This window comes from Salmo salar, chromosome 13 (assembly GCF_965601325.2).
Source record: "Salmo salar chromosome 13, fSalSal1, whole genome shotgun sequence".
NCBI classification, from domain to species: Eukaryota; Metazoa; Chordata; class Actinopteri; order Salmoniformes; family Salmonidae; genus Salmo; species Salmo salar.
Genome location: NC_138303.1, coordinates 67,993,033 through 68,010,348, shown reverse-complemented (window position 1 = coordinate 68,010,348; position 17,316 = coordinate 67,993,033). Strand labels below are relative to the sequence as shown.

Below are 17,316 nucleotides of genomic sequence, written 5' to 3'. Positions count from 1 at the left end.
CTAGGGTAAAAATGCTCACAACGTGTGAAATTAAGACGTGCTTTATTCACCTGTTCATGCAAAAAGGACATGCGGAAGAATTACGTTTAAAAATGTACACCAATCGGTTAGAAAGCTTGAATGTTGTACTTTCAGACGCATGAAATTGTGCTACCGCAAACGTTTTGAACGTCTATGTAGTAACTGGCACAATTTCATGCGTCTGAAAGTACCACTTTGCAGCCCCCCCCTCGTCAATTTCCGGGAGTTTGACTTTGTTTGATATCCGGCCGGTCACGGTGAATTGCTTACTCGGGGAGGGAGGAAGATGTTGCTAAATATGGGTCAAATTGTTTAAATTTGTAAATTACATTTACAGAATGTAAACAATACAGCAAGGCGAAATTAAAATGAGTGTTTCCACATAGCATTACAACTACAAAGCTGACGCTCACTAGCTATCTTATTTTCATTGAAATAGCATGGCTGGTTAGCTAGCTAGCAGTAGAGTCTTCTGTCTTGCCTGTAACTAATGGTTGTTACTTTGTGGAATGTAGCAATAGGTCTTTGTACTTGTCATTTGGTTGGGACTAACATTAGTTTGGAAAGTAATTGTTTACTTTGTGTATATTTGTTGTGTAATTGTTGGCTTTGCTAGTTAGCAAGCTGAGATGTATTTGCTCAAGTTGGCTAGCTAGTAGCTCATGTTTTAGGAGAACAGGCTAGCTCCCTGTAGAATCTAGACAATAGAGAATGGGGAATAAGATCTGATGTGCAGCTGCTCCTATCTGGCTATTGAAGTGCCCAGACGAGGTGAGAGCAAACGGCTACAGAGATAAAAAGATAAGATCTCTATCTTGAGTAGCTAGATTTCAAGGTTGAATCAATGTGATACATTATTTTATTGGCTTGCTAAATGAGCTGCTTTTCCTGAAAATGTATATCTGATAAAGTTGTTAGTTCTAGTTGTTGTTGTTCTTATGCAATGTCCAGGAAATGTTACAGCCACAAAATCATAATCAAGTACTCAAGCACCTGCAGACTAGCAAGGAGGAACGCTTATAGAAAAATAACTACTAGCTATTTATATCCGATAGACATTTTATGCGCTTGCTAAATGAGCTGCTTTTCCTAAACATGTCTGATAAAACTACACTCTTAGAAAAAAAGATGCTGACCCTAAAAGGGTTGTTCGGCTGTCCCCAGAGGATAACTTTTTGAAGAACCCTTGTTGGTTCCAGGTAGAACCTTTTTTTGTTCCAAGTAGAACCATTTTGGGTTCCATGTAGAACCCTTGCCACAGATGGTTCTACATGGAACCCAAAATGGTTCTACCTGAAACCAAAAAGGGTTATACTATGGGAACAGCCGAAGAACGCTTTTGGAATCTTTTTTTCTAAGAGTGTATCTAGTGGTTGTTCTAATGCAATGTCTGCTAAAATTATGTATGTTTTGTACTGTTACTTTTTACATTCTGAAACCGTGTCATTAGTTTTGGACTAGACTATGATATGGAAATGTCTACTGTAAATACTAAAATTTTTAAAAGGTTGAATGAAATTAGCACCGTTTCTAAAAGTTTGTTGCTACTGTCTGGTGAGGAAGTGGGCAATATGGAATACATCAGAGGAGAAAGGGATAATTAATGTCAGGGAATAAGCAGGTAAATGTACAGCCTATCAATGACAAAAGGAACAGCGCAGAGGTAGCTTTAAGATAAACATTAGATATTTGCATTTTGTGTATTGGTCAGAGGGCTAGCCAGCTATACTCGAAACATTGGATTACCAATTTGAGCGATGACGTCTCACTTTTCTGTACATTTTCATATGGATTAATATACACTGAACATAAATATCAATGCAACATGTAAAGTGTTGGTCTCATGTTTCATTAGCTGAAATAAAAGATCCCAGACATTTTCCATTCACACAAAAAACTTATTTCTCTCAAATGTTGTGCACTCGAGTCCTTCATCCACTTCCCCCTTAACAGTTTATAAATTCCTTTTTAGAAACCATATTTTAATCCCGCCTTTGTGGTTTGGAAAGTATAGTGAGTACTATTGCTTTAATTTATTTATCAAACAGATGTTTTGTTTGGGGAAAGTAGGTACTTTTTTTAATGATATCAATGACAATAGACTTTGATTGTATTGCTCACCTAATACAGAAATGGAACGGATTCTGAATTAACTGAAGAAAAATGCATATTAAATATATTTTTCAATGCCATAAAGGAATAGATATTGGTGTAATAAGACCAACAAAGGCTGAAAATGTGTGATATTGTTAGGAAAATGCTAAAAGACGGCCCAGCAATGTGAGTTATATGTATTTAGCAACAAACCATTTTTTTGCGTCTGCTAAATTACTAAAATGTAAATGTACAGTAATAAAGGTAGAAATATGACAAAACTAATACGGTTAAGATGGGGTTAGGAGATCTTTTACGTATTCTTCTATGAGATAATATCAAATAACTTTTCAGCAATTATCAAAAAACCCTACAAAAACACCATTCATTACCCCATAGGCTGTCAAACAAACCATGGCCGAGTTAGTGCCTACAAAAATATGCCATTACTATATATGTCTATAGCTGGGTCAGGAAACTGGCTGGATGTAGTGGTGCTCCCTGGTGGCCTAAGGCGGGGGGGGTTAGGACCCCTCTGGGGGTTGGCCCCCCTCACTTGGCCCTCTCCCCTTGGGGCAGGGAGCTGCTCCCTGCCCCCATAGAAATGGGGGAGAGGGCAGGAAATTGTGTTCCAGAGAGGGATGGGCCCTATCCAGGGAAGGGGGCCAACACCTGGAGAGGGGGGCCGCAGTTGGATGAAGTGGGGGGGGGTCGACCCCCCCGTCTGGAGGTCAGCTCCTGCTCTCTGGGTCGGCCCCAGCTTTCTCTGGGTGTATTTAGTTGCACCCCCTGGTGACCACGGGCAGTGGTCGGGCCCTCTCCAAGGTCGGCCCCTCCTCCCTGGGTTGGCCCATCCCTCTCTGGCAGTCTCCCATACCCTCTTCCTGGTGCAGAGAGCTGGGCTGATGTAGTGGCTACACCTGGTGGTTGGGGGCAGGAGGAGGCCACCCTCTCTGGGTGTTGGCCCCCCTCTCCCTGGATAGGGCCCATCCCTCTCTGGAACTCTCCCTCAGGGGTTGGCCCCCCATTTTCATCCCTCTCCCCCCTTTCTCTGGTGCAGGGAGCTGGGTGGATCTAGTGGCGCCCCTGGTGGCCGCGGGTAGGAGTTGGCCCCCCCTCCCTGAGTCGGCCCCAGCCCTCTCTCCCCTATTTCCCTGATACAGGGAGCTCGGTGGATGTAGTGGCACCCCCTGGTGGCTGTGGGCGGGGGTCATCCCTCCACTCCCTGGGTTGGCCCCATCCCTCTCTGGGCAGGGGTCGGCCCCCCCTTCCTGGGATGGCCTCAGCTTTCTCTGGCCCTCACCCCCGATATCCCTGGGGCAGGGAGCTGTCTGGATGTATTGGCGCCCTCTGGTTGCCATTGGCGGGGGTTGGCCCCACTTTCTGGGGGATGGCCATCCCTGCCCAGGGCCACTGGGGGCGGCACTACATCCACCTAGCTCCCTGCACTAGGGATATTGGTGGAGAAGCCCAGAGAGGGATGGGGCCAACCCAGGGAGAGGGGGGATGACCCCTGCCCACAGCCACCAGGGGGTGCCACTACATCCACCGAGCTCCCTGTATCAGGGAAATAGGGGGGAGACGGCCAGAGAGGGCTGGGGCCGACTCAGGGAGGGGGGGCCAACTCCTGCCCGCGGCCACCAGGGGCGCCACTAGATCCACCCAGCTCCCTCTCCCAGAGGCGGGGGTTGGCCCCCTACCCCCTCCCCTGGTGGCCATAGGGGGGGGGGGTAAGCACCCTCCCTGGGAAAGCCTCAGTCTTCTCTGGCCCTCTCCCTATATCACTGGGGAAGGGAGCTGGCTGTATTTGCGCCCTCTGGTGGCCTTCAGGGCGTCAGCCCACCCAGTAACTAGAGCGAGTCTCTAAACAGAGTCTCTGGGTTAGAGCGTTAACATCACCTGTAAATGCACACTGGACAGCTGTAATGAACATGTGTAAAATTTGACCATAACGATCGTTCAAATCACCTGTAAATGCACACAGGACAGGTGAAAAAAATCACATGTACAAATGACATTTGACACTTGAAAAAAACCAAGTGAAAATTATCATTACAAGCGTTCCAATCACCTGTAAATGCACACTGGACAAGTGGAAAATGCACATGTAAAGAAAATGACATTTGACACTTGAAAAAAAATGCTAATCACAAGTGTTGCATGTTTCTGGGTAAGACGATTTGAACCTTTTGGCTTTCCATATGTCCCTCTCCAAGTGCACGCCAGGGAGGAGCCTACAAAGAGCTGCGGACTGAGCATGTGCGGTGTCGGTGTTGACACCAAACGCACACTTAAAAATGCTCCAAGTACAAATCTTATTAAGCGGGCTAATTTTGTGATGGTCTGCTGAGACTTTAAAAACATTATGCGCGAAATGTCTTCATTAGGCTATTAATGTTGTCTGATATATGTAAGGGATGATTATTGGTAAGAAATCACATCGCTGAATTGAAAAATTGTTGGCTGCACTCTGCCCCACTCGTGTGGTCAAGATGTGCAAAAGATAAGAATACTGTGTAAGAAGATTAACCCACGGACTGGAATAAACCTATAGCGCAAGGGACCAGGATTGCGTCCCAATTAGCACTACTGTCTCCCGAAGAGTATACTTGTTCTCTTTCCTTCATGGACTTGGAAGGAAATTACTGCTATATGGAAACTCTCTGTCTAGCCCATGCCAACACCAATTAAATGCGTCTACATTTGTGGGGAGTAGTGAATGAGAGCAAACTTCTGGAGGAAAGAGAGATTATAAAGGACGCATCCCGACCATAGGCTTACTGGTCTAGTTAGGCTATAAACCATATTGCACACACGGGATTCGAAGTGGGTATTGCAGCAGGGAGTTTTTCAGTTCCCAAAGCATGGTTCATGAGTTAACAATAACTTTCTAAAATCTTTTCAAAAAGGACTCCATTTGCCAAATTCCTAAATAAATAAACTTGAAATGAGCATGGCACAATTTATTTGATTTGTTCACCCACCAGGCCATACTCAACATCAGCATTCTTTACAAACCAGCTGTAACCGCGAGAGATTCAGCACCACTTAAGAGGACAGCGACGGAATCAGAATTCCGAAGTTTAGTGCCACCTAGCAATGGACATATGCTAGAACATGTACTTACTTGCACCTTTTTCCTGCTTTGGGAAGTAGCCCAGGGTGGAATGACAACGTTGATTTTGACGTTCATATTTTTTTTAATAAGGTGCTGTTTATTTCATCTCATGAACATATTTCTGTACACTCCTTTAGCTCTGTACTGTAGTAGTTACCATCAGAACCATGTATAGAGAAGGTTATATACAGTATTTGGACATTGACATGTTTTGGATCTGTACTCCAGCATTTGAAATGATACAATGACTATGAGGTTAAAGTGCAGACTGTCAGCTTTAATTTGAGGGTAATTTCATCCATATTGGGTAAACCGCTCAGAAATTACAGCACTTTTTGTACATAGTCACCACATTTAAGAGAACCAAAAGTATTTGGACAAATATTTGTGCCTCTCTCAATCATTATTTACGATTCATTCATGATTATCCGCATCCACGTTAAAATGTAGAAGTGTTTAGAAACATTCACAACAAAAGTGACTCCAAAAGGACACAATGCATGGAAATTATGTCTTTCTATTGGGCACAATATAATCTGAAACACAACCAAAACAAACTGCAATTGCATCCAACAAGTTTGTAGTCACTGCGTGCTAAATATGGGACCAAATACTGTACTTTGACTACTTTAATGTATTTTCTAAATGGTTCACCCGATATGAACATACACTCAAATTAAAGCACAGTATGCACTTTAAGATCAGTCAAAACAGAAAATGTGTGTCAGTCTGTCTCTTGTGAAAACAGTGAACAATCTGTGAACATTTATGAATTATAATATATACTGTGGAGCCAGTTTCCCCACCCCAGATTAAACCTAGTTCTGGAATAAAGTGCACTTTCAATGAAGATTCTCCATTGATAATATTTAAAAAAAATCTAGGACTAATGTTAGTCTGGGTCCGGGAAAGTCCAGGAACGACATCACGTCTTAACGCAGTGTTCACATGCTAGTCGGAACTAAGAAACTCAGACATTTCCGACTTGCTGATTTGTTGAACGGAGCACATGTACAATTACAACCAGCAAGTCGTATGATTCAGAGTTTCCTAGTTCCGACTAGCACCTGAATGCGGCATTAATGCTTTGTTCGTCACCACAAAAAAAAACATGGCCGACAGCTTAGCTCAGACAGTTGCCAGAGGACACAGCTTGTTCTGTTGAAGAGGTCCGGCGACTAGTGTTGGCCAGGCACAAAACTTGGACTGTACCGTTCTTCCTTCCATGTCGTTAGAGAGACCTAGCAACCATCGTCACTACAATAGTGGTGGGGTGTCCATGGATGGTGTCGAGGAGGTGGTGCAGTGTGCGTGGTGGTTGGTTGACAGTAAGGCGAACGCCACATTAACATTGACAAACCCTCACAACCACATCCCGTCTACAGACAAGGAAATGCCTCCTAGATAAAAACGATGACTGACACTCGGTGGGTATGGACTCCTGCTGAGAAGCTCAAACTCATTTCTTTCTTACCCTTTCATTTTCCCCACACAAACTCCTCCTTTTATACATTTCTGTAACTCTGTCCTAAATCAAGTCTTTATTTCCCCACATGAATAGATAAACAAATTATCAAAGGTCAGCTTGAAAATATTCTTGTCTGTCAGGGTTGAACCCGCACAATACAAAGATGTTATTTTTTTCTAAGACGGTCAGGCCTGGAAATATTTTATTGTCCACCAGGCCTGAAGAACCACCGTTATACGTCATCATCACCGTTAGACGTCATCACCACCGTTACGCCATGTAGATGAAAGTGTTGAGATCCGTCTCGTCCCGCTTGATGTACTTGTGCTCAATGAGCCACTCCATCTGCTCCTTGATCATCTTCTTCTGAGGTAGGAACATGTTTTTGAGGATCTCGACCAGCTCTGTCTGCAGCTGGGCGTTGGTGATCCGCTTGCGCATCTTCATGATCTGGATGATGGCCTCCTGGAAAGGGAGAGACCAGGAGAAGAGAGAGAGGGTGAATCTCAATTGGACTGTATTTCCTTGATACCTTGCATCGTCCATCCTTGCCGCTTTCTCAAAATGCATTGGAGAAGAGCCAAGGGGAGAAACCGCAGATCTTCTGCCTCAATGTGCTTTGAGAAAGAGACGAGGATGTGAGAAATCAAAAAATCTTATTTGCAATGACCTTTCAATGGGAAGCCCTTATACAGTACCTGTGTTCTCAATATCCTGAGCTGGACGATTCCCTCGTTCTCCTCCTCCCTCATTCGTTCTGTGGTGAGCTGAAGCCGGCCAATTAGGTTAATCTTCCCCCTTTTTTGGACCTTGGAGTTTTTTCTGGACACACATACACAAAATTTAGAGGTGGTACTAGTGGGTCATTTTTGTGCCACATACTAAACTCAGCAAAAAAATAAACATCCTCTGTCAACTGTGTTGATTTTCAGCAAACTTAACATATGTAAATATTTGTATGAACATAACAAGGTTTAACCACTGAGACATAAACTGAACAAGTTCCACAGACATGTGACTAACAGAAATGGAATAATGTGTCCCTGAACAAAGGGGGGGGGGGGGGGGGGTCAAAAGTAAGTCAGTATCTGGTGTGGCCACCAGCTGCATTAAGTACTGCAGTGCATCTCCTCCTCATGGACTGCACCAGATTTGCCAGTTCTTGCTGTGAGATGTTACCCCACTCTTCCACCAAGGCACCTGCAAGTTCCCGGACATTTCTGGGGGGATGGCCCTAGCCCTCCGATCCAACAGGTCCTAGACGTGCTCAATGGGATTGAGATCCAGGCTCTTCGCTGGCCATGGCAGAACACTGACATTCCTGCCTTGCAGGAAATCACGTACAGAACGAGCAGTATGGCTGGTGGCATTGTCATGCTGGAGGGTCATGTCAGGATGAGCCTGCAAGAAGGGTACCACATGAGGGAGTAGGATGTCTTCCCTGTAACGCACAGCGTTGAGATTGCCTCCAATGACAACAAGCTCAGTCCGATGATGCTGTGACACACCGCCCCAGACCATGACGGACTCTCCACCTCCAAATCGATCCCACTCCAGAGTACAGGCCTCGATGTAACGCTCATTCCTTCGACGATAAACACAAATCCGACCATCACCCCATGTGAGACAAAACTGCAACTGATCAGTGAAGAGCACTTTTTGCCAGTCCTGTCTGGTCCAGCGATGGTGGGTTTGCGCCCATAGGCGACGTTGTTGCCAGTGATGTCTGGTGAGGACCTGCCTTACAACAGGCCTACAAGCCCTCAGTCCAGCCTCTCTCAGCCTATTGCGGACAGTCTGAGCACTGATGGAGGGATTGTGCGTTCTTGGTGTAACTCGGGCAGTTGTTGTTGCCATCCTGTACCTGTACCTGTGATGTTTGGATGTACCAATCCTGTGCAGGTGTTGTTACACGTGGTCTGCCACTGCGAGGACGATCAGCTGTCCATCCTGTAGCGCTGTCTTAGGCGTCTCACAGTACGGACATAGCAATTTATTGCCCTGGTCTCATCTGCAGTCCTCATGCCTCCTTGCAGCATGCCTAAGGCACGTTCACGCAGATGAGCAGGGACCCTGGGCATCTTTCTTTTGGTGTCTTTCCGAGTCAGTAGAAAGGCCTCTTTAGTGTCCTAAGTTTTCATAACTGTGACCTTAATTGCCTGCCATCTGTAAGCGTCTTAACGACCGTTTTACAGGTGCATGTTCATTCATTGTTTATGGTTCATTGAACAAGCATGGGAAACAGTGTTTAAACCCTTTACAATGATCTGTGAAGTTATTTGGATTTTTACAAATTATCTTTGAAAGACAGGGTTCTGAAAAAGGGACATTCTTTTTTTGCTGAGTTTAGATACAGGACAACCTCCAAGTTTAGAAATTCAACCTGTAAGATATAGTGCATTCAGGAAGTATTCACACTCCTTGACTTTTCCACATTGTTGTGTAACAGAATTTCAAAATGATTAAAATTTTATTTTGTGTCACTGGCCTACACATAATACCCAGTAATGTCAAAGTGGAATTATGTTTTTAGAAAAATGTCTTGAGTCAATTAGTATTCATATTGTTATGGCAAGCCTAAACTTCAGGAGTAAAAATGTGCTTAACATGTCACATAATAAGTTGCATTGTGCGATTTTTCAATGACTACTTCATCTCTGTACCACACACATACAATTATCTGTTAAGTCCCTTAGTCGAGCAGTGAATTTCAAACAGATTCAACCACAAAGACCAGGGAGGTTTTCCAATGCCTCGCAAAGGGCACCTATTGGTAGATGGGTAAAAATAAAAAAGCAGACATTGAATATTCCTTTGAGCATGGTGAAGTTATTAAATCCCACTTTGGATGGTGTATCAATACACCTAGTCACTAGAATGATACAGGCATCCTTCCTAACTCAGCTGCCAGAAAGGAAGGAAACCGCTCAGTGATTTCACAATGACACACACACACACACACACACACACACACACGTGCTTTATAAAGGGTGGCATAAGAAACGCTTAATAAAAGGCCTTATAAATAATTTGGTAGATACTACTGCACTGTTGGAGCTAGGAAAACAAGCATTCCCCTACACCCGCAATAACATATGCTAAATATGTGACCAATAAAATTTGATGAGGCCAATGGTGACTTTAATGAGTGTGATAGAAAACCGAGGATGGATCAAGAACATTGTAGTTAATGCACAATATTAACCTAAATCAAGAGTGAAAAGGAAGTCTATAGAATACAAATATTCCAAAACATGCATCCTGTTTCCAATAAGTCACTGAAGTAAAACTGTAAAGAATATTAATATTTTCAAGCATGGTGGTGGCTGCATCATGTTATGGGCAGGCTTGTCATCGGCAAGGACTAAGGAGTTTTTTAGGATTAAAAGAAACGGAATAGAGCTAAGCACAGGCAAAATCCTAGAAGAAAACCTGGTTGTCGGCTTTCCAAAAGACACTCAGACAAATTCACCCTTCAGCAGGACAATAACCTAAACCACAAGGCCAAATCTACACTGGAGTTGCTTACCAAGACGATATTGAATGCGCCTGAGTTGCCTAGTTACAGTTTTGACTTAAAAAACGTCTGGAAAGTCTATGGCAAGTATTGAAAATGGCTGTCTAGCAATGATCAACAACCAAATTGACAGAGCTTGAAGCATTTAGAAAAACAATAATGTGCAAATACTGTACAATAAAGGTGTGCAAAGCTCTTAGACTAACCCAAAAAGACTCACAGCTGTAGTCGCTGCCAAAGATGATTCTAAAATTTGACTCAGGGGTGTGAATACTGTGGCGGATGAATCAGAATTAGTTGGGTAACATAGATAATTAAGATGTTTTATTAGCATAATATGCTTATGTGAGATACTTGTCATTAGGATGGGGTGCCCTTTGGACTCTGGTGTTGACATTTGTACTTTTCCCTTAGCTAGGGCTCAGTCACTTGGGGCCCAGAAAGGGGAGAAGTCAGAATGAAACATTGTCTTCATATGTGAATGTGTCTTTACCTATTCTTAAACCATGTGAAGAGTTCTATACCGTACCAGGGAGAGATGGTTCCAGTTTGGGGTAGGAGGACCAGATACTGGTCTATACAATGAACACTGTTGATACAGCAGTTGCTGTCTGCTATGTTTTATAGATATCTTTCAAACAGAACTTAACCTTTGTGAACTGTTCCTAAGATCTGTTGTTCGTCATGTACGTTGAGAGGGGTGGGTCTTGGGTATAAAATATCTTTGTACTTTTGTGTAATCACTTTTTAATGGTTCATTGAAGGTCAAGTGCTTTTGCAAAAGTATCTTAATTATTAAAGATGTAGTTAACTCGGACTGGTGTGTTTGTAACTCTCCTCATTTGGTAATGCAGAAATTAACCACCACAATACTTATGTAAATGAGATATCTGTATTTCATTTGTAATAAATGTACTAACATTTCTAAAAGACATGTTTTAATTTAGTAATTATGGGTTATATTTAATCCATTTTGAATTAAGGATGTAAAAACAAAATATAGAAAAATTCAACAGGTATGAATACCTCCTCAAGGCAATGTAAGTAAAGCTAGCCCAGAGAGCCAACTCTGTGGCGGTGGAGAGCCGGGTTGCAAACCCCAGCTGGTCACACATTAGGGAACACTTACATTAGTGAAAACTCCTGATTGACATAGAAGAGGGTGCCCTCTGCAAAGTCTTTGGGCGAACCCACCACTGGGTCGTAGGACAACACCTGCCGCTTTAGCTTGGGGAATGCTACCAGGGACTGAAGGAAAAGGAGAGAGAGAGGGAGAAGAAAAAGGGAGAAAGAGAGAGTGATAGAAGGAATGAGAAAGAGGAGAGAAGGAAAGGAAAGGAGAAACTAGAGTCTAAACTTAAATGAGTGGATATTTGTTTTGTAGCTGTGAGGAGCATAGAGAAAATGAAGTGCACATTTTAAAGGCTTCATCTATAACCGTATGTCATGCTTTAAAAATGATTCATAAATGTTGCATAACTACCGATTTCAAATGTGACATAACCCACTGTCAAATATGACATAAACCTGTGCTTTATAAAAGGGTGGCATAAGAACCGATTAAAGGCCTTATAAATCATATCAAATTGAGTCTTCACAAAGCCTTTATAACCCTGCCATGTATCTTGGTAGAGCATTGCAATGCCAGGATAGTGGGTTCGATTCCCAGGACAACCTATCCGTATGTATTCACACATTACTGTAAGTTGCGATGGATAAGTGTCTACTAAATTGTATATATTATATTACACTAAAACATTTCTACACTGAACAAAAATAAACATGAAACAATAAGATTTTACTGAGTTATAGTTCATAAGGAAATCAGTCAATTGAAATAAATTCATTTGGCCTTAATCTATGGATTTCACATGTCTGGGAATACAGATATGCATCTGTTGGTCACAGATACCTTAAAATAAAAATAAGTAGTGGATCAGAAAACCATTCAGTATCTGGTGTGACCACCATTTGCCTCATGCAGTGAAACATCTCCTTTGCATGGAGTCGGTCAGGCTGTTGAATGTGGCCTGTGGAATGTTGTCCCACTCCTCTTCAATGACTGTGCGAAGCTGCTGGCTATTGGCGTGAACACGCCGTCGTACATGTTGATCCAGAGCATCCCAAACAAACTCAATGGTGACATGTCTGGTGAGCAATGTTCCTTCTAAGCTGCGCACAGTAGCCCCGAGACTGCCGCGTAGAAATATCAGCCCACAGAGAGAAGCACGAGATTGAACTTCACTCAACTTTCTAGAGCAGTGGTCACCAACAGGTCGATTGAGATCATTCCTAGTCGATCACCAAGCATTTCTGTAAAAAAAAATATAAAAATAAATAAAACGATAAAGCAATATTTGTCTCGGCCTGATGGCGGTAGGTGCACACGATTCAGCTGGGTAGGCAAACCGTTGCCATTTTGAACCATTTCATGTCTGAAGGTACAAACTATGCCTTCCCGGTGGACCTAGAGAGCAAATCAAGTGCACTATAGGCCTACCGCTGGCCAAATCGGATGGCTCAGATGACCGTGTCCGCAGTAACGTAGCATGCATAAAAGCAAGCTACAGCAAAGATAGAGATTTCAAAACGCTTAACCTCTCCAGCGTCCCGTCCCATATGCGGGATCAAAATCCAGGGAAAACTCCTAGCGACATTAGCATAACGAAATGTAATATATATATTTTTTCAAATATAGGACTGTCTCATATCGTTTTATAGATACACCTCTCCTGAATCAACCCACGTCGTCCGATTTCAAAAAGGTTTTACAGGAAAAGCAAATCATTAGATTATGTTAGAGGAGTCCATCGTAAAAGCAGCAACATAGCCATTTTCCGACCAACCACATGCATCACAAATAACCAAAAAACAGCTAAATGCAGCACTAACCTTTTACAAACTTCATCAGATGACACACCTAGGACATCATGTTACACAATGCATGCATTATTTTGTTCAATAAAGTTCATATTTATATATGAAAACAGCATTTTACATCGGCGTCTGACGTTGACTAACTATTTTCCCGTCAAATGCATCCAGGGAAACAGTGCTACAATTTACTGAATTACTATTCGAAAACATTTTTAAAATGTAATATTGTCATTCTAAGATTTATAGATGAATATCTCTTGAAAGCACCTGTCATACCAGATTTAAAAATAACTTTACTGGGTAATCACACTTAGCGATAAAAGGGGATGCGATACTCAGAAAATGAGCTAGTAAACCGAGCTCGGCGCCATCTTGGAACAATCGCATATCACATCTAATCTTGTATAATATTGTCAATAATCGCTTACCTTTAGTTGTCTTAATCAGAAAGCACTTCCAGGAATCCCAGGTCCACAACAGATGTATTTTCGGTCGAAAAAGTCCATCCTTTATGTTCCATTAGCTTGCCGTTGTTAGAGCGTCTGAATGCTGTATCCAAATACTCTGCCGGGCGCGGCACAGCCGTTTCGAAATATTTTTTTTTTTCCCCATTTAGGTTCGTTCAAACATGTCAAACGTTGTATAACATAAATCTTCAGGGCCTGTTTCAACAAGAGAGCCAATAAGATTCGAGGGGGACGATTGCATTGTGTTTCAAAACGTTTCCAAAGGTGGGGGTAGACAGGGCCGCCGGCGTCATAATGGTGATGGCCCTCCCCCTGTGACCAATTTCCAACGCGTCTCATTCACTGAGTTGACAGTAGAAGGCTCAAAACACTTTGTAAAGACTGGGGACATCTTGTGGAAGCAATAGGAAGTGCTCAATGAACGATAGCTCACGGTGTGAATAATAGGCAACGACGTGAAGTTGAGTCCACAATTCAGAATTCCACTTCCTGTTTCAATCGGTCTCAGGGGTTTTGACTGCCATATGAGTTCTGTTATACTCACAGACACCATTCAAACAGTTTTAGAAACTTTAGGGTGTTTTCTATCCACAGGTATTAATATATATATGCATATCCTAGCTTCTGAGTTTGATTAGTAGGCCGTTGAAAATGGGCACGAATTTTTTCCAAAATGCGCTGTGGCGCCCCCTATCCTAGGGTAACGTCAAGAGGTAACCATGATTAGAGACTGTCAACAAATACAGCAAAGAGATGCTGTTTAAGTTCAGCACTGTCAACACTTTGTATTCAACACTTTTATAAGACATAAAATCAGTGTTCTTCCTATTTCCACTCAGCGCTACAATAAGTACTGCAGCAGTAATGAATGTGTAGGAAAGTGTATCTATAGGCGTGTGTTATCATTAGTGGCTTGGGTCTTTACAGGAATATTTCATTTTATCTGTTCATAGGAACAACATGAATTTGTGCATGAAGCAAAAATAATGCGGTGCGACTCGAGTTGCCCCATCAGCTGGAAGACAGTGTCCCTTTTTGGTCAGTGTCAGTGGAGATAAGGGAGAGCAGAGGGATGCTGAGAGGCGAACCCTTAAGTCTGCTGCTCTCTCCCTCCGCAGAGACTGACCATCAGATGCAGATACCATCAGTCCAGTAAAATAAAAAGCAAACTATTTAAAATGTATGCTCACTCAGCTGTGCTTCACAAGTAATATAACAACGGATCTATTACCGGTGTGATCATATAGCCTACCTGAAATGTTGAAATATAATTTTTAAAAAAGTGTCTCGAGCAACAATGCATTAGTAGCAAAGCCAATATGCAGTGATAATGTATTGGGCACATATATTACTGTAGCAATGAGGTTTGTGCAGTAAGCTAACTCGGTATTGTTATTTTACTGCTGCTCTTTAATTATTTGTTACTTTTATTTCTTTTCAGGTATTTCTCTTAAACTGCATTGTTGGTTAGGGGCTTATAAGTAAGCATTTCACTGTAAGGTCTACACCTGTTGTATTCGGCGCATGTGACAAATACAATTATTTGTTTTTAAATTGGTTAATGTTGCATAGGCTTTTGTTATTTAAGCCATGTTAAAAAAAAATCTGAGAGGTAGATCATTTTGACTCAGAAAGTGATCTTGACTCAGAAAAGGTTGGTGACCACTGTTCCAGAGTTTTCCCTGTCACTATCTTTCATTTCCATTTACTATAGCAATTGTGATCGAATCAACACAATATTAGCCACTTTCAATGAAAAATACCGAAACAAACTATGTAAGAGATTTTGTTGTAGACAGAACGCATCAGAGTAGGATTCTATTGCATTGACACGCACTACTCAGCCCGTACTCTATACAGACCAGTGCAGCCTAAACAATCGAGCTGCAGTAGGCCTATATCCAAATAGACCATTGCCATATATGGATATGTGCCATTTACTTTTAACTGGACTGTGTTTACAGCATGAGCGGTTGAGTAGATGCGCTTGTTTTGAGATCAAAGCGAGAGCTCCATTTAGCCACGTGTGCACATTTTGTTCATGTCCTTTTCTAGTTATTGAGCTACTAGCCCAATTATAGATACTTTGTAGTCAGCAATAAGTAAGTGATTGCTTCCTACAAGAGCACAAAATATGTAAATTTTCTTGAAAAGCGAATCAGGTAAAGAGCACTTTTTGTGTCTTAAAGGGGCAGTGTTGTATTTTGAGACAGACTTCAATAAGCTAAGTAGCCAATAGGCAGAAGGTAGCATACTTTGTCTGATTCTCTGTAATAATGGTATGTGAATAATAATGCATTTTATTTTGTAAAGTGGTTTCTTGCATCAAACACCACAAAATTGTCAGTCACCTTGTCTGAAGGACAAGAAGATGAACCTGTTTATGTCAAGCCCTCCATGTTTTTTTTTTCTCCCAAAAGTCTCACGGAATGTAGGTCTACATTAAATACTACACATTGGCTGCTAATGTAGACTGAATGATAGAACAGCTATTTCCATGTGAAAATGTTACGGGTTGCATTTTCTCCATTGTTTTCTTATGGTAGGCCTATAATATGATAAAATGGCCACTGTTAAAACTAACTTAAATCAAGTACAGCCTCAGAGTTCATAGTAAACATGCGCTGGAAGTTGCACAGAATTTTCACAACGTTGAAGTTAGCACTCAGCAGACCTGAAATTTGCTCAGTGCTCAAAATAGAGGTAACATTGCTGCTGAGTATGCAGGCCATGGAAGAACTGGGACATTTTCAGCCATGCATTATCATGCTTAAACATGAGGTAATGGCGGTGGATGAATGGCACGACAATGGGCCTCAGGATCTCATCACTGTCTTTGTGCATTCAAATTACCATCGATAAAATGCAATGGTGTTTGATGTCTATAGCTTATGCCTTCCCATACCATAACCTTACTGCCACCATGGGGCACTCCGTTCACATCAGCAAACCGCTCGCCCACATCGCCATACACGCAGTCTGCCCGGTACAGTTGAAACCAGAATTAATCCGTGATAAAACATTTCTCCAGCGTGCCAGTGGCCATCGGTAAGAATTTGCCAACTGAAGTCAGTTACAACGCCAAACTGCAGTCAGGTCAAGACCCTGGTGAGGACGACAAGCACGCAGATTAGCTTCCCTGAGACGGTTTGTTACAGTTTGCGCAGAAATTCTTAGTTTGTGCAAAACCACAATTTCATCAGCTGTGCGGGTGTCTGGTCTCAGACCATCCCGCAGGTGAAGAAGCCAGATGTGGAGGTCCTGGGCTGGTGTGGTTACACGTGGTCTGCGGTTGTGAGGCCAGTTAGACATACTGCCAAATTCTTGAAAATGTTGGGAGGTGGCTTATGAACATGCAATTCTCTGGCAACAGCTCTGGTGGACATTCCTGCAGTCAGCATGCCAATTGCACACTCCCTCAAGACATCTGTGACATTATGTTGTGTGACAAAACCGCACATTTTAGAGTGGCCTTTTATTGTCCCCAGCACAAGGTGCACCTGTGTAATGATCATGCTGTTTAATCAGCTTCTTGATATGCTACACCTGTCAGGTGGATGGATTATCTTGGCAAAGGACTAATGCTCACTGACAGGGATGTAAACAAATTTGTGCACAACATTTTAGATTAGTAAGTTTTTTGTGCACAGGGAACATTCCTGGAATCTTTTATTTCAGCTCATGAAACATGGGACCAACACATTACATGTTGCGTTCATATTTTTGTTCAGTATAGGATGGCCTAACCTCTTTG

The 17,316-nt window shown here is 42.4% G+C and overlaps 1 protein-coding gene across 7 annotated transcripts in view; it reads right to left on the bottom strand.

Annotated features, from left to right (window-relative positions):
• Positions 1-5,489: 5,489 nt before the first annotated feature.
• Positions 5,490-17,316, bottom strand: part of LOC106567583 (cullin-5) — a 55,786-nt gene continuing 43,959 nt past the window's right edge. For 6 of the 7 annotated variants that reach the window (XM_014137082.2, XM_082960283.1, XM_082960282.1 and 3 more), the window contains 3 exons: positions 11,348-11,466; positions 7,400-7,523; positions 5,490-7,166 (listed from right to left, as the gene is read on the bottom strand). In XM_014137082.2, the coding sequence (XP_013992557.1) occupies positions 6,972-7,166; positions 7,400-7,523; positions 11,348-11,466 (438 nt within the window). In that variant the 3' untranslated portion in view covers positions 5,490-6,971. The remainder of the gene's footprint in view (positions 7,167-7,399; positions 7,524-11,347; positions 11,467-17,316) is intronic. The other variant, XR_014380132.1, reaches the window with a different exon arrangement.